The sequence below is a fragment of the Canis aureus genome, chromosome 2 (assembly GCF_053574225.1).
Source record: "Canis aureus isolate CA01 chromosome 2, VMU_Caureus_v.1.0, whole genome shotgun sequence".
NCBI classification, from domain to species: domain Eukaryota; kingdom Metazoa; phylum Chordata; class Mammalia; order Carnivora; family Canidae; genus Canis; species Canis aureus.
Genome location: NC_135612.1, coordinates 62,718,447 through 62,739,106, shown reverse-complemented (window position 1 = coordinate 62,739,106; position 20,660 = coordinate 62,718,447). Strand labels below are relative to the sequence as shown.

The 20,660-nt window shown below is 53.0% G+C and overlaps 1 protein-coding gene across 15 annotated transcripts in view; it reads right to left on the bottom strand.

Moving 5' to 3' along the window:
* Window positions 1-20,660, bottom strand: part of ZFYVE28 (zinc finger FYVE-type containing 28) — a 159,244-nt gene that overhangs the window by 47,757 nt on the left and 90,827 nt on the right. For 13 of the 15 annotated variants that reach the window (XR_013366836.1, XM_077876154.1, XM_077876186.1 and 10 more), the window contains 2 exons: window positions 9,496-9,636; window positions 1,045-1,182 (listed from right to left, as the gene is read on the bottom strand). Coding sequence is in view for 14 of the 15 variants with exons in the window: in XM_077876186.1 (XP_077732312.1) it covers window positions 1,045-1,182; window positions 9,496-9,636 (279 nt within the window). In the remaining variant the exon portion in view is untranslated. Of the gene's footprint in view, window positions 1-1,044; window positions 1,183-2,066; window positions 2,299-5,298; window positions 5,450-9,495; window positions 9,637-20,660 lie in introns of those variants that run through there. The other 2 variants (XM_077876167.1, XM_077876163.1) reach the window with 2 other exon arrangements.

Below are 20,660 nucleotides of genomic sequence, written 5' to 3'. Positions count from 1 at the left end.
GGGGCTGTGGTGATATGGGGACCCCCCACTCGTTGCATGCCTGCACTAGTCAACGCCTAACCCCATCAGCATTGACCCTGAGTTGAGCTGGGATGAAGCTCTTTCCTGGGAGGCAGAGTGGATTTCCCCACCCTCCAGAGGGGTGTGTGGAGCTGGTTGACACTGAGGCCAGCCCATACAGAGGAGATGGTGGCCTGAGTGCTGCCGGGCATGGGACCTGCATCATTTCATGGCCCCGCAGCTGTCCCCATCCCCAGGAACCTACAGCAGGGAAAACTGAGACCTGGCAGAGGGACAGCCTGCCTGGGGCCCCCACACCAATCAGAGCAAGGATGCGCTCCCACCCAGCGTTCAGAGGGGTGGGGTGGGGGACAGATGGGCGTAGAGCTAGGCTGTGCCAGAGGAGGACACGGCATCCCAGGGACCGTAGCGAGTGGGGCAGAGGGGGCACAGGCATCAGGCTGCAAACCACAGCAGGGCCATGGGAAGGGTTACAAGGTGGGGGCACGGGCAAGAGCTGGCTGGGGGAAGGCTGGTCCTGCCACCATAGGGCGGGTACCCTCCTCTCAGGCTGCAGTCCCCCCCCCCCCCACATTGGGAGATGAGAATGGAAGTTGAGGGGCAGATGAGAGGTGGCCCTAGGAAGGCCCCAAATGCAGCTCCCAGCCCCATGGGCAAGGATGACCCTTCCTGTCGGTTGGCGAGGGAAGCAAGTGCTCCCGAGCTGGCAGCTGCTAGGAACCACCTGTGGGCCCTTCATGTCTGGGAGCCTGAGGACCTCACAGAAATCGCTCTTGAAGCTGTGTGTCCATGGTTGCTTGTGTAGATGGGGGGCGGGGGCAGCTTTGTGGCTCTCCCAGACCCTCAAAGGGGCATACGGCCTCACAGGCTCAGAACGTGCCATCCATAAGCCCTAGCAGGTGGGGCTTTCGCAGGGAAGACACCAGGTCCTTGCACCTGCAGGTGCACATAGGCAAGCTTCATTAAGAAACAGCTGCACAACCCCCCACACCGTGACCCTGGACCCAGGAAGCTGCGTGCTACCTCGGCACCGAACCACAGCTGGCCCGCCAGATTGTCATGCCGGATCTCCTCGGGGAACTTGACACAGAAATCCCGTGGGGCTCGGTCCTGTGGGATGCACACGTCCATGATCTGGTTAATGATGTTTAACACATTGTCCTGAAACAGAAATGGACAAAGTGCACTGAAACACAGTTCCCACTGGTGGCTGTCTAAAACTGCTTGAAAAATATTAAAAACACATAAGGGCACTTTACTGTTAGGATCATGCAGCCCTGCTTGCTCTGCAATTGCTACCAAGAGTGCAAATGCTTCAGAAGCTTCTAGAGTGAACGTCCTGCCTCCCTGGTCCCGTTGCTCATGCCCATGCAGGCTGGGCACCTGTGGAAGCCTGGGGAGCCTCCTAATTACCCCGAACTGGCTGCTGACCCACACCCAGGCTCCCTGTAGCCGGAGGCCACAGGACTGTCCCTGAACCACTCTCTGAATGCCTATCCATGCATTTCTTACAACAGAGCTCAAGCAATGGCACAGCAGGTGGACACTCAAGACAATGATTGTTGCAGCCACCTTGCTGCGTTGCTTCTATTAACATCACAAGCCCTGTGCCATCCTGGCCGTGTTTAAAACACGGACAGGACCTGCCATCAGGGAGGCTGTAAAACCAGCCTTCTCAAACTTGCCACACAGGGCTCCAAGGCCTGTCCTGTGTGAGGACAAGGAGCGATCACAGGAGACGCAGCAGTCAGGAACAGGGCAAAGCCACCACACTGTCTGGGCCTCAGTTTACTCCTCTGTAGACAGAGCAGAAGGAGCACAGCTGGCCCCTGCCCCGGACTCCCCTGGAACCAGATCAATCAGGCAGCATGTAACTCAGTAGGCAAGGAAGTTGTGCTCCCTCCCTGACTCCACCCCTCATGGCTGTGCCACCTGGGACTGGCTGCTTAACTTCTCTGGTTCTCCAGGAAGCCCGTGGGAGACCATGATTCCCAGCTATCGGGAGGGTGGTGTAAGCTATGGTCTGTAAAACCCGGCTAACTTACCACTTCCCGGTCTGCTGGACACTGACAGACTCGAGTTCTCCATTGCCACTGACAACACTGTGGTCATGGCTGAGTGTTCAGTCATTTCCTTAGGATCCACTCATTTCCAAATGTAGAGCCACAAAGTCAAGAGTGGAAGTGCATTTATGGGCTCTGGTCACAACCCACCGACTGCTTTCCAGGAAGACAGCACTCGCTGACATGCTCACCCTCAGCGGTTTTCTATCCCGACACCCCTCCTTTCCGCCCTCTGAGGGTTGACTTTCGTTTTTATTAGGAAGCAGATGCGAAAAGTCACCACAAGTGGGAAGCAGGATATTTCTAATGCAAACAGTCAGGGTACTGAGCTCTGAAGCAAATCCTACCTCCACGCACAAAAAGTAAAAATAAAATTCAACCAGCATCCAGCGGTACTACCATGAGTTCTTTTAAAAGGCTTTCTGAGCAGGAAGGCCCCTTTCTTGTGACTCAGCAAACTAATGAAGATTGCTAAGGGCGATCACAAGTACTAGCACCCAGTCAATGTCCGCCTCCAGGAAGAGCCAGGGCTCTGACATCCTGCGCACCCTGCCCTGCTGGCCAGGACATCAGCTGCCCAGGGTGAGGGTGGGGTCTCCTTTCCTTCTCCTGCAGGTCCCAAATAACCCAGCAAACATCTGTGGGGACCTCTGATTCCAGCCAACACAGAGTAACAGCAAATCTACCTCCCTTGAATGATGACGGCAGTAATGGGAAAAACAAGACAACAGTTCTCAAGACACTGGCCATCAGGTGGCCAAGTGGCCACAAAGGAAGAGAAATGTGGCTGCCCAGCTAACAGCTCAGAGCCACACTTCAGGTCCCAGCTGAGAGAGGGCACCCAGGTGAGACCCAGCAAACCCCCTCACTGAAGACAAGACCTGAGCTGTCCAGGCGACCTAGGTGGCTAGAATCCAGAGAAGAGAGAGCTGCCCCAGAGAAAACCCTGCAGACCTGGGAGCGGGGGACAGACACGTGCTCACAAGAGGAGAAAGGAGGTGCTGATGCCACACAGGGAGCCATGGCCAAGTCGGAGAGCTGTTCACAGGGCACTGGGCAAAGCACCCGAAAGTGTCTTGCCTCAGTGGTGAGGGGTGGTTAGCCCCAGACTAAACTCAGCTCTGACCCCCACCCCCATCCCCATCTTAAAAAACATGATCCAGGAGGATCGGACTATAAGTAACCAAACCATCTTACAAAACAAAGCTCAAAGAGACTTATAGGAATACAACAATATTCAGCTCCCATAAAGACAAGAAGCAGAACTAATGTCAGGCATTCAATAAAAAAATTACCAGGCCTGCAAAGAATTAAAATACAACACATGATAAAAAGAAAAACAAAGCCAGTCCAAAGCAGGCAGCACAGCGGCCATCGGGGGACATGGAGATGGTCCTTACAAGTGGCTCCCATGTGTCCCAAAAGTAAACTGAGACTATGAAGAAATAAAAAGGGCCAAGCTGATCCAGAGATGGAAATTACATATGTGGGATGAAAACAAATGCACTGGATGAGATTCAGCCCAGATCAGACATTTCAGAAGAAAAGAACAAAAAACTTGAAGACAAACAATGGAAACCTTCCCACAAGCCTGAGAAAGAAGCAATAATAAAATAGCTCATCACTGGGACACCTGAGTGGCTCAGCGGTTGGGCGCCTGCCTTCAGCTCAGGTAATGATCCCGGGATCCGGAATCAAGTCCCGCATCAGGCTCCCTGTGAGGAGCCTGCTCCTCCCTCTGCCTATATCTCTGTATTTCTCTCTGTCTGTGTCTCTCATGAATAAATAAATAAATCCTTAAAAAAAAAAAAAAAAAAAAACAGCTCATCGCTGAGCGGTCAGGCTTCAGGACATCAGGCGCAACATGCAAGACCCAGAAAAAGGAATGGGACAGAAAGAAAAAACACTTGAAGGAATCATGGCCGGTTTTTGTTCAATTTGATGACAACTGTAAATACAAGGTCCAAGAAGTTTAATTAATCCAAAGTGTTGAAAATACAAAGAAAATTACACCAAATCACAGCATGATGAAATCAATAGAAACCAATAAAAAGAGACCTTACAAGTAGTAAGAGACAAAGATGCTATGCCCATGCAGAGCAAAGAGAGGGTGACCCTGGCTTTCTTCCTGGAACAGTGCATAGGAGGCCACAGAATGCCGTCTTTCAAGCCTTGAGTAGCTGTGAAGCCAAGGATCCCTGCTTCACCGGGCAACCCATGTGCATCTATGAAAAACCTGTGATAGCTAGCACCATGCTTAATGGGGAAAACCGCAAGTTTTCCCCAGTATTGACCCTCAGATTCACTGTGGTCCCATTTAGCGGGCTTTTTTGTAGACCTCCTACAAGCAGTTTCTAAATTCCATACAGAAATGCAAAGAACTTAGAACAGCAGTAACAACTTCGAAATAGGACAGTGTTGGAGATGTGACCCCATGGGCTTCTAAGACGCAGGAAAAAGACACTGTAGTATTGGCCTGAAGACAGATGAAGAGGACAGAACAGAGAGCCTGGAAACAGGCCCCTACTGATTGGGGTAACTGGTTTTCCCAAAGGTGCAATGACACTTTTCCGTGGAGAAAGCATATAGTCTTCTCAACACATGATGTTGAAACTGAGAATTAATTTGCAAACAAAACAAAACGTGGGTCCAGTCCTTACTTTATATACTGATGTAAAGTCAGTAGGAATCACAGACCTCAGTGCAAAGCCTGAAACTATGTTTTCTACAGGAAAACACAGGAGACAATCTGATGACCTTGGGTCAGGCCGAGACTTCTTAGGACATGAAAAGCATGATCTACGAAGAGAAAAATGGATAAACTGGCCTTCATCAAAATCTAAAACTTCTCTCCTTCAAAAAACTAGGCAGAGAATGAAAGACAAGCCACAAATTGGGAGAAAATAATTATAAATCATAATCAGATGAAGGCCAGTGTCCAGAATACAGAAAGAACTCTCAACTGTCAATATAGAAACAAAGAATTCAAAGAATTCAAGAGCCGCTGCTGTAAGGAGCTCTCCCCACCCTGCCACGGAGGTGGCCAGCCCTCCTGGACTCCCCCAGCCCTAGTCCCTCCCGGGCACAGCTCCGAGGATGCCGAGTGCCAGGTGCATCGCACGGCAGACGGGAGGCTGGGGTATGCAGTCAGGGTACACTAGGGACCCCTTCTCCCCGAGAACCCACTCTGCTATGGGGGGGTGGGCATCAGTACCTTCAAGCAAGGGGAGGTTCGAGGGTGTCGCCAGGTGTGGCTGTGTCCAGGTGTGGCTGTGTCCAGGTGTGGCTGTGTCCATGTCGCAGATCGGCAGCAAGGCGCCCTGCACCCACCATGACCCCGTTAACTAGCTACACTTGGCTACAAGGTCTGTTGGCACATTTTGCCATTTAATATTCTTCACTGAATCATCTAAAATTATACTCCCTTGATGGTAAAAGTTACAGTGTGGCTTAGGAAAAACAGGTCGATGACGATGATGGAATCCAACCCAGAGCAATGTCAAGCCCATCTGCATCATGAAATCCAGATCCCACTGTATTAGTGCCTTGGGGCCGCCATAGCAGCACCACAGCGGCAGCTGCTCCAAGTTTATTCCTCACAGGCCTGGAGGCTGGCCGTCTGAGACCCAGGGGAAGGTGAGCCAGGTCCCAGACCCAGGGGAGGGTGGGCTAGTTCTGGTGGGCCAGTTCCCTCTGAGGCCTCCCTCCTGGGCACATACACCGTCCTCTCCCCGTGTCCTCACATGATTGTCCCTCTGCATTCTGTGACCTAGCCTCCTCTTCTTACAAGGGCACTGGTCAGACTGGATCAGGACCCACCCTAATGACTTCATTTTACCTTAATTATGTCTTCAAAGACTGGGGAGTAGGACTTGAATGTATGAGTTTGGGGGCAGGGGACACAATTCAGCCCATCACAATAATCCAGGATTCATTTCATCCAGCTGAGCTATGATTTCTAATCTTTTATGGTTTCTGAAGCCAGAAAGAGAACAAACAGGCAAATGTCATCAGACATCCACCTACAACCTCATTTACACACAGTCCACCATTTTCATGAAGTAAATAAAAGGTCCTTTAGGTGAAAATGAATGACTCCGACTCCTTCTAAGATTAGAGCCAGCACCATGCAAGTCCCTGCCTCTTCCACCTCACTGCTCCCAGCCCTCCCTGCCTCACCTCCGTCTCACCCCACAGACATGTTGCCCTGGAGAGCCAGTTCCTGCTGCTCCTTACAAACCCAATGTTCCTCCTGTGAGAAGAGAAAAGGGGGCTGCTACTGTTTCTTGAGCATCTACTCTGTACCTGGCACTTGCCGGCAGACTTCATCTAGCAGACCCCAATATGGGGCAGGAAGGTTCCAGACACTATACCCCAGGTTCCAGACACTACACCTCCCCCTCACCTGCCCCTCACCTCCCCGGTGAGCACATAGCACGGGCTGTAGGTTTTGGGGGCTGCAGCAGCCTAACTGCACTCATAAGGACCAACCAGCCATCAAGTGCTAGCTGAGCAAGCAGATGGTCACAGAGCACTGGCTCCCAATCTGGCTGCACCTGGGGTGCTTGAGGCCCCCACGACTCACTGGTGCAAGAAATCAGACTTCCTAGCAGGAATCCAGTGGAGAGGCCATTACCCAGAGGACCATGTGGAGAGCCCCTCATGCCTTGAGGAAGACAAAGCTCCAGACCAGAAGGACTGGGCCCCTGAATGTATCCCCAAATTTGAGCCAGAAGTGCTGACTCAAACTGAACTGAATGGGACCCCACGTGGATGCCTCCAGGGCTCCTGGAGAGCTGAGCCAGGCCAGGCTGGTGCCACCACCATGCATGCTCCACATAGACACCCCACACTCAGCTGAGGGCTGTACCTGGGCTGATGGGACCTGGGGGCCCTGAGACACCCCAGACATCCAGACTAGAAGACTCAGGGATTTGTCACTGAGGCCAGGGTCACAGACAACAGTGGGATGAGGAGAGGGCACATTGGCAATGCCAAGCTACTGGCCCCAAAGCTGAGAAAGTCATAGCCTCTGGGTGCTTGGTGGTGGTGCCTGCAGCTGGCCTAGGGCAGATTCACAGGTGCTGAGAACATCAGGGGCCTGCGGCTCCTAAATCTGGCCTCCTGTGACCTACCTAGGATGCCAGTCCATGCTCTAAAATCAGGGCCACCAAGTGGCCCTGTAGAGTGGGCTGCCATCCGCTGACCTGTCAGGGCTCCGCATTGTAATTGCAGGTCACCAGACCCCACGTTGCAATGGCAACCTGGCACCTGTGCACATAGGCCTCTCTGACTACAGTGACCCCAAATGTCTGCCTTGCTTCTGGGGCATTGTCTACACAGAGGCAGACCCCCTTCTAGTGACTGCTGTTGAATGAATGAATGAATGAATGAATGGACAATCAAATAAACAACCCAGCATCATGACAGTCAAATGAATGAAACAGCAGCCAAAAGTGGAAAAGACAAAATGTCCTGTTTCAAGACAAATGTTAGAAAAGAAAGTTGCTTTCCAACCTAAATTCCTGAGCTCCTAAATGTCCTAGGAATTTACTAGGACAGGAGCCCTTACAGAACCCAGGTCCCCAGTAAGTGGCCACTTAAACAAATATGTTACTAGGATGAGTCTTTACAAAATTGTAGCATGCACACGAAGGCATCCCTTGGTGGCACTAACTCCGCTCCTGGGTGGGCGGCAGAGCACACGGCCAAGATCCATGAGGTGTCAGCCACGATTCCTAACTGCTGTTATGTGCACAGGAGCCCCACAACGGGACCAGGCCATCCCCCGAAAGGCCTGCACCGCACTGGCCCTGGGCAGGTGTCCAGGGAATGTTGCCGCTCCTCAGCTGTGTCTCTAATGCCCCTACCCACACTCCATCTCCCTGGGGGTCTGCGGTTTGGGCTGAGCCAGGGAGACGGGCCTGCTAGACCAGCCCCAGCAACCCCTGTTCTGCGTCCCTAATGAGCTTCCCTGGCTGACAAGATGCCACACATGTTGTCACACGTGCTACTGGGAATGGAGCACATCTACCTGAGTCTCCGGGAGAGGATGCTGGAAGCTGACGCCTGATTCCTCTGGACTTTGTCCCCCCAGCTCCCCAACCCCATACCTCTTCCCTTGGCTGATTGTCCTTTGTGTCTGTTCACTGGGATCAATCCCAGCTGTGAGCACAACTGTATTCTATGTCCTGTGTGTCTTCCTAGTGAGTCATGGAACTAGGGGGCTGTCATGGGACCCTGACACAGGAGTCTTAAGAGACAAGTGAGAAATTAAAGATGCTTGTGAAGATCCTTTGTATGACTTGTTTCTCAACCCCCTGCAAGTTGCCTTGCCCAGCCTAATGCCAGGATGGTTTTCCTTTCTTGATTTTCCTCTGTCAAGACTCTACGAAGCACCCAACTTAGTGGCCACCTTATTTGGTCAGTTTGTGTAACCTGCAAATACATCCACCAGTGAACTGGTCAGACCGGGTCTGGGACAAACACAGGGCACTGCTAGGGGCACAGAGCTGCAGCAGGAGCAGGTATGGTTGGGGTGGTGGTGCGGGTAGTGGGGGGAGCAGGGGGACAGGAGCATGGGGGGCAGGGGTGGCATGGACAAGGGCAAAGGCAGGGGGGTGGCAGGGTGCGCCTGGGGAATCTAGAGGGAGGCCTCCTGGCTGTTAGGTTGGTGTGCTGCAGGCACAAGTAAGGGTATTCTCTGGTGGGAAAGAAAGAGCGCTGATGGCCTGGCAAGTCCCGAAACCCCCTGGCCCCTCCAGTCCCCTAGGAGAGGGGAGGGCCTCCTGGTCATTCTAGGGCTAGCCAGGACCTGCTTCTCCCACCAGAATCCTTATCTAACCCCCTAATGCATAAAACACACCGTGGAACCAGCTTCAGTGGCATACCTCCCACTGCGTCCAGCCCTCCCAGTGATCTGGGAAGCATACCTCAGGCCCCCTCCCAGGTCAGAGAGAACGAGCAAGATGTGTGGGCAGAATGTACCAAGAATATTCTGGAACTTTGAGAATGACCTTGACTGTCGCTTGACAAAACTGCATTCAGGCCTCAGGGTCTCACACTGGTAATTGGCTAAACTGGAAGAACATTTCTAGCATCGCTTCCAGGGCCAGTAGTAAATCGTGCAGCATGGCAAGGGTCCGAGCCCCCCTCCAGGAGCCCTGCACATAGCCTCTATTGCCTAGCCCCCCTCCCATGTTAGCAGCTCCCTGGCTAGGACCCTGCCAGCTCCTGGTTGCCCCTGCCTGGCTCTCTTCCCCACCCTGTTCAGCTCAGAATCGTCCCTCCTCCCAGCTGGGTGTGCAGCTGGAGTGAGAGGTGCCCAGCACCTCACCCAGGCTACCTGAGATGTGCTCACAGGTGGGAGCAGGTTCCCCCATGACAGGCTCTTGGCCCTACGTGCACTCACCTGGCAAGAGCGAAACTGGCTGACAAGCAGCGTGCACCGTTGCGGGTCCTTGCGCCCGTCCAGACTGTCCAGCTCAGCCGCCACCTGGTTCAGCTCCTCATCTGCATAGTAGAACTGGGCGAGCAGCTGTGGGTCCGATCTCTGCAGGGGAGAGAGGCACAGGCATGAACCAGAGCATCTGCTCACAGGAAGCTCCACATGGCTCCTAACCAGACACCAGCCTAACTGGATGCCTGTTCCGAACCCCATCGGCATGTCAGCCCCCAGGGCTGTGTCCATTTCTCAGAGGCCACTCAGGTTGCAGGGCCCCAGGGATAGTGCCTCTGTGGGGAGGCCAGAGGCCCAGGCCCTAAGCCCCCAGGGGTGCGAAGACTCCCAGATGAGGGGCTCAGGGAGAGTGTGGTCTGGGTGGCAGTGGGATAAAATGATTGGTTTGAATAATGGTTTTTATTCATAAAACGAGACTACAGTGACAGCCAGCCAGTGAAGGAAGTGGCCCAGACACACACAACACAATTTCCTCAAGTGAAGCCTAATCAGTGGTTGCCAACCCTTGCTCTGCCCTCTAGAATCTTCTCGGCTCTCAGCCTCATTTCCAAAACACCAGAAAGTTCCAGTGCTCTTGGGCAGGAAGCCCCTTCCTCAGGGGTTCACCTCCTACCCCGCTTAGAACCCCAGAGTCCTTCTCCCCTGATGGGCCAGCTGCCTGCCCCAACCCCGACCCTGACCCTACTCTCCGCTCTGCCCCAGCCCCACCAGCCTGCTCCCTGCCTGCACTAGCCTGCTCCCATGACTGGCCTGCTGACTGCCCTGACCCCGACCCTGCTCCCACATGCATCAGCCTGCTCACACTCCCTCTGGCTTCAGGCAGGCATGGCTTGTTCCCTTTGATCTGTTTCCAGGATTAGGAGAAAGCCACAGTAAAAGTGATGAAGCCGTGGAAGATATTTTTGTAAGTCGTGTTTTTCATGATCATACAGAGAAAGACAAAGGAGAGGATGCCAAATCACACGGGTGTTCCAACTTGCTGGAAAAATCACGCACATGTATGCATACATACGCGGCTCAAAGTCGACCCAGAAGTTAGCACATGGTTATGTTTAGTACCTACTTTCGTTAAATGTAGGATAACTTATAATTTTCATAATTTTTGCTAGCCTGTTTTTCCCGTCAAAGGTGTTCCCTGTGCCCTGGCATTCCACCCCCTCTCCTGTATGTGCCCCCTCCCTTCCACGGTGTCTTTTACTCAGCCCAGGGGTCTGGGTCCTTCAGTGCCAGACTGTCAGCTCTCCATGCTGGTCCAGGAGGAGCCCCCAAATGCGGCAGAGCAGACCCATGGGCGAGGGTTCCCAGCTGCAGCAACTGGCCCGGGACGTGGGTGTGCGACTCAGGCAGGCCCAGGGAGGCCTTTCCCAGAATTTTCCAGGACAGTCTTGGAGAGAAGAGCCCCTTCTATCACCCATTTACCCAGCAAACACTGCCTGAGCACCCACTCTGCCAGGGATGCAGGGGTCGGGGTGACACTGGGATGACACAGACCCAGCCCCCCCACACACACCTGTGTCCCAGCATCTCATGCCCTCTCTGGTCCCCTCAGTGGGCTCAGCTGACTTGCCTGGTTCCCGGCACACCCAGGAAGGACACCAGCATCCCCCCTGCGATGAAACAGGAACAGGATCGGGGTCGTGGGCTGGGCAACACTCTTTGCCTCTTTCCTATTCCATGGACTGGGTGGTGGTGAAAGTGATGCCCAAAAGGCATCTCCTAGCCTGTCCCCCAAGGGCGTGGGAGTCCCAGGGAAGGGCAATGGTGGTGCTAGCACACCTAGGGTGGGGAGGCAGGTGTTGGGGGTAGTAGCCTCAGGGCCGCTGACCTTCAGAGGAGGCCCCAAGGCCTTGGTTCTCAGATTCTCAAAAGCAGCCCCAGAATTGTGACCTGGCTCCCCTGGTGGCTGCCAGCTTCCTCTCCCACAGACCTGGGTCCCACGAGCGTGATCTCAAGGAAGGAGAAGACTGCCTCCAATAGCACCTTGTTACCAGGTACGTGGGCCCTCCCTTCTCATAGAGGGGCTATGGGGCTGAGGCCACTGCTGGTCAATGACATGTGCTGGACTCTGCTGGTGAGCCCGGGCATCTTGACACCTGCTGGGGAGCTGACGACAGCCATCACAGCCCATTGGCTTCCTTCTGCCCCACATCCACCCGGCCCCCTCACAGGAGTTGGGGTGGGAGGGCAGGAGACCAGGGGCATGGTTGGGGACAGCCCCATAGCAGACACCTCGCTGTGACCGAGTACTTCTCACAGAGCTGGCCTGGAGCCCTCTAGTCAAAGTGCACCAGAGCTGGGGATGCAGAACCCTCCCCACATCTGTTTCTTCAGCCTCCACCACTGCTGGCTGACCAGACACCAGCTGGCCTGGAAAACAGGCCAGGGACCAAATTTAGGGCAATGGTAACGACACCTTTCTCAGAGCTAAGTCTCTGCTCTGAGAAAAAGGGCACAATGCGAGGGGGCGGTGCCCAGAACTGTCCAGAAAATAACTCAGAATCAATCTTTATCCTGACACTAAAAACCTCACCACATATAAGTAGACTTCAAATCCAAATATTCACACTGCTTGCCCAGGTGAGCCCGACCCCCTCTGCTATCAGCTGGCAAACTTCGTGAAGCCAGTGGAAGCAGCAACCAAAGGTCCAGGAACATCTGATGGAGGCTGTGGTGCCTGCTGCCTGGAAGACAAAGCTTTCCCTTCACAGCCTCCCACCAACCTGGCCGTCCCCCTCCCTGCACCCAGGGAGGACTGAGCCTCAAGGGGGTCTCAAGCTCATGCATGTTTGTGTGCATGCACATGTGCATACATATGCACACATACACACATGTGTACACACACATGCACACACCTACATTCTGGAGACAAACAAGTACCATGTATGTACATGTGGAACTGTGAGGTGTGTGTCTGTGCATGTGTGTGTTACATACGTGTGTGCATGTATGTGCATGCACATGAATGTGTGCCTGTGTGTGAATAGAAAGACACAGGAAGGGAACAGCAGCACCTGGTACTGAATGTACCCCTGGAACTGTGCGGGCTCTAAACCTCTTCTGGATCATGCTTTCCCAGTCAAGGGCACCCGGCAGGTGTGGCACAACCTGCTGCCTTGGAATTGGATTTCAATCCATTGCAGACCCTAAAACCAGCCCTACAGAGGTGTTGTCCATCAGCTAAAGGAGAACTGTAAACATGCACGTGCAACAGAATAAGAGAATTCAGAAAACTTTTTGGAGTTAGTGATTATATTACTGAAACTCAAAAGGTCTGTGCTATTTAAAAATTTTAGACATAACTTGAGCTAGCTTTCCAGTCTCCTTGGGACTGGTACTGCCCATACAAGAATCAGAAGTCTGCTGTGTGTCCTGGGCAGTACTGGCCATGTCAGTCATACCCCCCACCAGGAGACTTCAGGTTCTGTGTGAACAAAAGCTCTAGGCGGAGATCCCAGGAAATGAATGAACACAAAATTACATTTATGCTAACAGAATCCAAAGGAGAAATGATGGTATCCCATTTCCCTGAGTCTGCACAGATAAACAACAACAGTTGGCTGAGGACGCCCTTCCGGACACCCACATTAACTAGTAGGGCAGGGTGGAGGGGGTACCTGTGGATGGAAGATGGAGCGTTTAGGGACAGAAGTTGTCTTTCTCGCTTTGATTGGAATCGGCCCCCCTTATTCTATAACATTTTAAAATTCAATTTTATTTTTTATTTTTTAAAAAAGATGTTATTTAGGGATGCCTGTGAGCATCTGCCTTCGGCTCAGGTCGTGATCCCAGGGTCCTGGGATCAAGTCCTGCACCAGGCTCCCCACGGGGAACCTGCTTCTCCAACTCTACCTAGGTCTCTGCCTCTCTCTGTGTGTCTCTCACGAATAAATAAATAAAATCTTTTTAAAAATTAAATTTCAAAAAAGATGTTGCTTATTCATTTGAGAGAGAGTACAAGTGAGTGGGGTGAGGAGGAGTAGAGGCAGAGGAAGAAGCCGACTCCCCACTGAAAAGGGAACCAGATGCAGGGCTCAATCCCATGACCCCAGGATCATGACCTGAGCTGAAGGCAGGTGCTTCACCAATGGAGCCACCCAGATGCCTCTAAAATTCCATTTTAAATTAAAATTTTAAATGTCCTTAAGGAAAATGTCCACAATAAAGAGAATCAATTGGTATAAATAAGAATAATTCATCCTATTTTGGAATAAAAATGGTAAAATAATAATTTAGAACTCAATAGAAATGTCTTTTTTTGCACAGTCAATATTTTCTCAAAATCAATTCAGGGCAGTGGAGGTTTTCACAGTTGCAAGAAGACAAAACTAAGCTTGTGGAGGAAGCATCTGGCTTAGGTGGTGACCATGAACAGGCAGCTCAAAGGTGGCAGGAAAAAACATGCAACAACAAATAAGTACTAAGTCAAAGGGCAAAACTGACTAATTCAGAACTAATTTTGTAAAGTTGATTAAATTACTTATTGATTCAGAAACCTGCTCTGTGGTGTGGGAGGGGACACAGGAGGCAGGAGGTGGAAGTGAGCTCGGCTCTGCCCCCAGGTGCCCTGCTGAGCCCAGGCCCCCATGATGTTGATGCTGGCACCCACATCCCAGCGGGTTTCCAGGGCTTTGAGGCTGTTGGGCCAGGCTGGAGCAGAATGTATGAGCCCAGAGTCTCCCCTGAGGGGTTGGACCCCCCCCCAGCCCTGTGCAGAGCACCCACGTGAAGAGATTGAAGCCTGTGAGGAAAAGGAATGGCCAAGGTCACACTGCTAGACAGGATGGAGCCCAAAATCAGTCCAGGGCTCATATCAAGGACCCTCAGGCATCCTCGTGGGAAAGAGGAGGAAGAAGTAAATGTGGTGCAGGTTCCCATCCCTTTCACACCCTTTGCTTCCCAAGTAAGAGGTAAGCTCTGCAGAGGGAGGGCCTTACAAGGACACCCCCTGTTTACTCCAGGGCAGCAGCCACACAGCCTCAGCCAAGCTGTATGATGGGCAGGAGAGGAGGAGGAGGCAGATGGTCAGACAGGTGGGTAGGACAGATGGTGGGATGGGTGGCCTGGAAAGACCAGAAAGGACCAGCCCCCTATGCCCCCAGTGTAAGCCCAGTGATGGAGCACAGCCCAGGTATCGTGTGGGGAGTCCCAGCACCCTGCCCATCAACCTCCACGTTCTCCCCAGCAGTTGTCCCAGAACACAAATCGGTCTCCGTATGCCAGTTCCCAAGAGAGACTACCCCACATGCCCCCCACCATCCCAACACTTGGCAGAAGAGAGCCTTCCAGATCTCAGTGGACCCCAGGTAGGCTTCAGCTGGACAGAATCCAGGATGCTCAGGGATGAAGGCTAGGGGCCTCAGGTGTCAGTCCTGTCCTGGGCCTCTCTTAGACCAGCTTTCCAGTAAAGCCTCAGATTCCTCACTGCAAAACTACAAATCCAAGAATTTTGTAAAGAAATCAGAGAAAAGCCTCCAGTTGTAGCACTTTGAATTTGCTCATCCCCAGGAGTGCCCCCCCACCCCCTACCAGCCAGCTGATCTTTAGGCACTGGGAACAGGAAAAGCTGGCCAGACCACACTGGACCATTAAGGAAACCCAGTGACCACTGGTCACCAGGGCCGGAACCCCTCATTACCTCCAAACACTGATTGAGGCCCTCCTGTAGGACTTCACCACTCTCTGTCCCCACCAAGGTCTGGCAGACGTGGGCAGCCATGACTCATGCCCCCAAAGTTGGCCCTGTCTGCATCACTACACCCTGAGGACTGCCAGGCCCCAGATACCAGCCACCCTTCAGCAGATCTGGTGCCCTACACAGGTACATGCTCCTGTTGTCACGTGGCAGCAGCCCTGCCATCTGGCCCATTGATGACTGGTGGCTGGTTACTCCTGGGCCCATCCCCACTTGACTGCCTGTTTTCTCTACCCAGGCAGCTGCAAATGGCATGCCCAGGCACCAGGAGGGACTGTCAGGGGCTCTGTCCTGCTCCCTGCCCAAGCTGGCAACAACTCCTGCTGGTTGCTTCCCTCACTCTCAAGAGCTATATACACATCATCTAACTTCCAGTCCTACCTCAGAGGAGGTGAAGGCTATTCCCCAATTGGCACAGGGGAGAGGCTGACAAATCCACCCAGGATCACAGATCCAAGTAGCCCCACCTGTCACTCTGCCTCCTTGACAAAGAACAGCCTTTTTCCATAAGTCAGTTTCCCTACTGGCTTCTGCTGGGTGTTGAGAGCAAGGGCTACACAAAGCTGCCATCTGAGCTGGCACCATGAGTCCCATGGGGGTCAGGCTCAATGGCCCAAGGTCCAGGCTCACAAGCTCATGGTGGGCCAGCCTTTCATGGACACTACGTGTCAATTTTGGGTGCCCAAGAAGCATCTATCCACAACAGGAGGCTAGCCCCATCCTGGGCTGCAGCCAGAAAATCATTGCTGAAGCCCAGGACCCGCCCTACCTAGGGTGGGCACCAGACAGCCAGCCCCACATGCACTGTAGCCTGACCCAGAGCCATAGATGGCCGGTCCTCCGTTGCGTGGGGGCCAGTCAGGTCACTGTGAACTGCTGCCTCGAGGGCACAGCACTTTGCAGCAGAACACCAGCCCAGGAATGCTTGCCCAGGAAAGACTGAGGACTTTGTGTCTGATTCACATCAATAAATATTTCATCTCTATGGGGTAAGAACAGAGACAAGCCATTCTGATAATGTGTTTGGAGGAATCAAGGGCCCTTAACAGCATGGGGAGAGTCTGTGCCCTAGATGGCAAGATGAAGCCAGAGGGCACAGAATTTAGAAGCTGTGTGCTCGGCTCAGGTCCAGGGCAGGCCGCAGGTTCAAATCTAGCTGTCACCCACTACACAGTAACCATGGGCACCCATGTCTCAGTTCACCATTTGCAAAATGGGCTCAAAGCACATGGAATACATGGTGAGTGCCTGGGGCATAGCCGATGCTCAGTAAGGTCCACAACGGAATCATCAGGAGTCATCACTATCAGTAAAAGTGATGGTGTGGAAGCTGTCAAAGGTAATAAAAAAATAACCTGAGAGCATCATCCCCTGAGAGTGGCCTGAGCTATCCACCTGACTGGACTGTCCCAGAAACAGCTGATCACATACCGACATCCAGCCAACAGAGCCACGTGGGAAGCCTCAACACCCAGGTGGGGCGAGGACCAACAGTGAGGGCAGGAGACACCCTCCACTACACCTGATCCCTGGATCTCCACTGACTGCGGACCAGGACCCGGACAGGAGCACTTGGGGTTGCTCTGCGGCATGCCTCCTGCCCAATACCTGTGTCTTTCTGAGCCCTTTGTAGACATCAGGGGGTGGTGCACTGGGGTGCAGGGGCGGGCCAGAGGGGGCTGGGATGGGTCACTGGGATGAGGAGCGGGGGTATTGGGGGTTGGGGGTAGGGCACTGGGAAAAGGAGGCGGGGCGCAGGTGTCTGTGAGCCTGGAAGGGCAGGCTTGGGGTGTAGGGCTCCTCCAGCTGTTGGAGGCTTGGCTTCACTGAGGGGAAGGAGGAAGAGGCAGAGGGAAGCATCAGCTGGGAGTGAGCAGCAAGTGGAGCCTCAGGCGCCACGGGGTGGTGTCCATGAGGAGCAGTGTGGGAGGGCTGAGAGGCCAGTGGGACGGAGCAGAGCAACTGGAGGAATGCAGCAGGGCACAGACCCTGGCACCTGTCACTGGGGCTTACACAGTGAGCAAGGAACTACCCGAGGCCTCCGACGGTGCACCTGCGTGTGGGGGGCATGTGACAGCCACCTTCCCAGTCAGGCAGGCATCTGGGCGAGTCCGCCACCCATTGGAGAAACCACAGCCTGGCCACTCTAGCCTGCCAGCCCTGGCCCATCACCGCTCAAGGGGGCTCCCTGAATCCTGACCCTTCAGAGACCTGAACCCTGCACCTGCCTGACCGGTCTGAAGTACTAGTCTGCACTCTGGCTTGAAGATGGCTAAGTGCTGTCTGGATGGGCTGGGTTGTGGTGGGCCAAGGGGAGGACCCTCCCTAACCCTCCAACTCCTGGCCTGGGCTAGAGTGCGGGTTAACCAGCTTGGAGAGTCACCCCACGACCAGAAGACCTCCTCTGAGCCCCCTGCAGAATGAAGTCTGAATGAACATGGGCAGGGGATACTCCCTGCTATTCTACAGGAGTGGTGCAGGAGAGGGTCAGCATCCCACTGGCAGAGACAGGCCAGGACTCAGACACAGTAGGTCTCATGCTCAAGAAAGTAAGGTGGGCAGACGTAACACAGCCCAACATCACTGTGAGCCCAAAGACGGCCCTAGAACAGCTCCCCAACATGTCAACCCAATAGGACGGTCCTGAGGCTGAATCTGGATACCCACAAAGGAGCACACAACATCCTCTTAAAGAGATGAGGGGCAACATGTAATTAAATCTAGGGTCCAGTTAGTCCAGCAAAAAAATACATGAAATCTTACCCACATCTAAGAGGTCCACATGTCAATTCTGAGATAGTTTTGAACTCAATTCTTGTTGAAGATACTTTTATCCCTATAACCAGTGTTGCCCCACATGACATTTATTAAGAGCCTCCTTAAGCAAAGCTGACTGTGGGCATCCCTGAGGCGAGCCCAGCACTCCCCTGCTTCCCACCTCGTCTGATAAATTAGTGCCTTGAAGATTTTAGGACCAGTGTAGACACCCAATAAACCAGTTCCCTGTACCTGCTATCTCTCAGCCGAATCGGTCAGCCTGCAGGGGCAGCTGCCCCACCTCAGGCCACTCTGGAGGACAAAAGAGGAATGGCTCAGGAGAAAGCCCTGTAACTGCAGAGGATCCTGGCCTGGGGTCACGGCAAGGGGCCCCTTTATAAGCATGCTCTCGTGTCATCTAGAGGCAGACTTACACCATTGGGGGAGATGCTCCTGAGATGTAGGCCCTGGGAGGAGGAGGAGAGGCTGCCCTGTGATGGCTGGGACACTCCTGTCCAGTGGGAGCAAGCAGCCAGGCGCAGGACTCTGCAACACCCCAGGTGCCCACAATGGCCTTGCTGCAGTATTTAGTGTGTGGCCAAACCAGATGCATGGCCTGGAGATAACAGACCATCTAGTGAATGAATTTCAGAAGGAAAATGAATTTGCAAAACTCCCAATCCAGTAGTGCACACACAAATGACACACTAGAAACAGATTGTGGGGGCTTTCTGCACTGCAGCTGCAGCAGGATCACGGAGAAGCTCTTCTGTAACTGCAGGGGAAAGGGGCCAGGCATCGACACATCTGGAGGGAAGTGGGCTCTGCATCCCCAGACCGAATAGGCCACACCTGACAGCTGCCTGTTTCAATGCAAATCTGTTTCGACCTTGAATAGATTCAAGGTTCTTTAAAATGCATGTTATTTTCAAAACTGACTACTAGATAGTAAACTGGCTAGGATGTCAATCACTTCTGTTCCCACACTTCTAGCTAAGGGCCCTGGGCCTTTGGGGTGCCACCCTCCTGCACCCCCTTTGCTGGGACAGAGTCCTGGGCTCAGGCTGCCTGGCTGACAGTAGCCCATAAACCAAATGAGGCAGGGAGCCAGGGGTTGTTAACTTCTCAGCTTCTAGGACAGGTGGGGATCTACCCAAGGGAAACGGAAATTAATCTCTTTTATAGATTTTATTTATTTATTTGAGAGAGAGAGCAGTGAGTGAGAGCATAAGTGGGTGAGGGGCAGAAGGTGAGAGAGAGGCAGACTCCTCACTGAGCAGTGAGCCTGATTGTAGGGCTCAATCCCAGGACCCTGAGATCATGACCCGGGCTAAAGGCAGACACTTCACAGACTAAGCAACCCAGGCGCCTTGGGAAACAGAAATTTAAATTGCTTGTTTATGAACTCTCCTCTCCTTCAAAAAGAATTTGAGGTGACTTACTAAATCAGAACACACATGAACTGAGCCTGTGTGTGTTTTTTTAAAAGATTTTTATTTATTCATGAGAGACACAGAGACAGGCAGAGACACAGGCAGAGGGAGAAGCAGGCTCCCTGCAGGAAGCCGGATGCAAGACTCGATCCCAGGACCCCTGGAATCATGACCTGAGCCAAAGGCAGACACTCAATCCCTGAGCCATCCAGGTGCCCCGAGCCTGTGTGTTTAAACAGAGGAGCAATTAAAGGGACCCAAACAGGAGTCCCAGGTTCGGGACCAAGTGGATTACTGCAGGTGGGTTACAACAGCCTCCTGGGAACACACTGGTCAGGGGGGAACATGGAATTCCAAGGGGCGTCTCCCTGGAAGGACCTAAGAAACAGGACATCACCAGAAGCCAGCCCCAACGGAGGCCTCCCTGGCTGAGCACCCCCTTGGGACCCACCTGAACTGCTCCTGCCTTGAGGGATCCAAAGACTTAGAACCCAGACCCTCTGGGCACACCTCACTCAGGGCCACTTGGGTGGTGCTGCTCAGGGAAGGTCTGCAGACAAGCAGTTCCAGTGGGTCAGGACAACAAGCCTAGTCACCCCTTCCAGAGTGTAATCTTGGCTTTCAGAAATAGTTTGATTGAGATATAACTCACATAACATAACTCTGCTTCCCACCAGAGGGAAGCATAAAGTACACAGTTCAGGGGTTTTAGTATATCCATGGGCTTGTGCAACCATCAATATGCACTAATTCTACAAGGCCTTCATCGCCCCCAAAGAAAAGCTTATGCCCACTACCAGTCATCCCTCTTCCAGCCCCTAATCTACCGTCTTTATGGATGTGCCTATTCTGGACATTTTGTGCCAATGGATGGTACAAGATGTGGCCATTTGGTCCTTCCCCTCAGCATGTTCTCAAGTGTCACCCACACTGTGGTGTGTGTTGTCGTCTTGATGGGCGAGGAGTATGCCACTGTGTGGATGGACCACATTTTGTCGATGGCTCCTCTCCTCAGTTGGTAGACACGTAGATTGTTTCCACCTTGTGGTAACAGTGAATAATGCTGCTGTGAACAAGTTTCTGTGTCAACATGAGTCTTATGTTTGTCTTGGCCATAAACCTAGAATGGGATCTGGGTCATGAGGTAATTCTGGGTGAAACCAAGGAACCACCAGGATGCTTTTCAAAGTGGCTGCACCACATAAGAATCCCAGGGCAGCAGTGTTTGAGGGCCC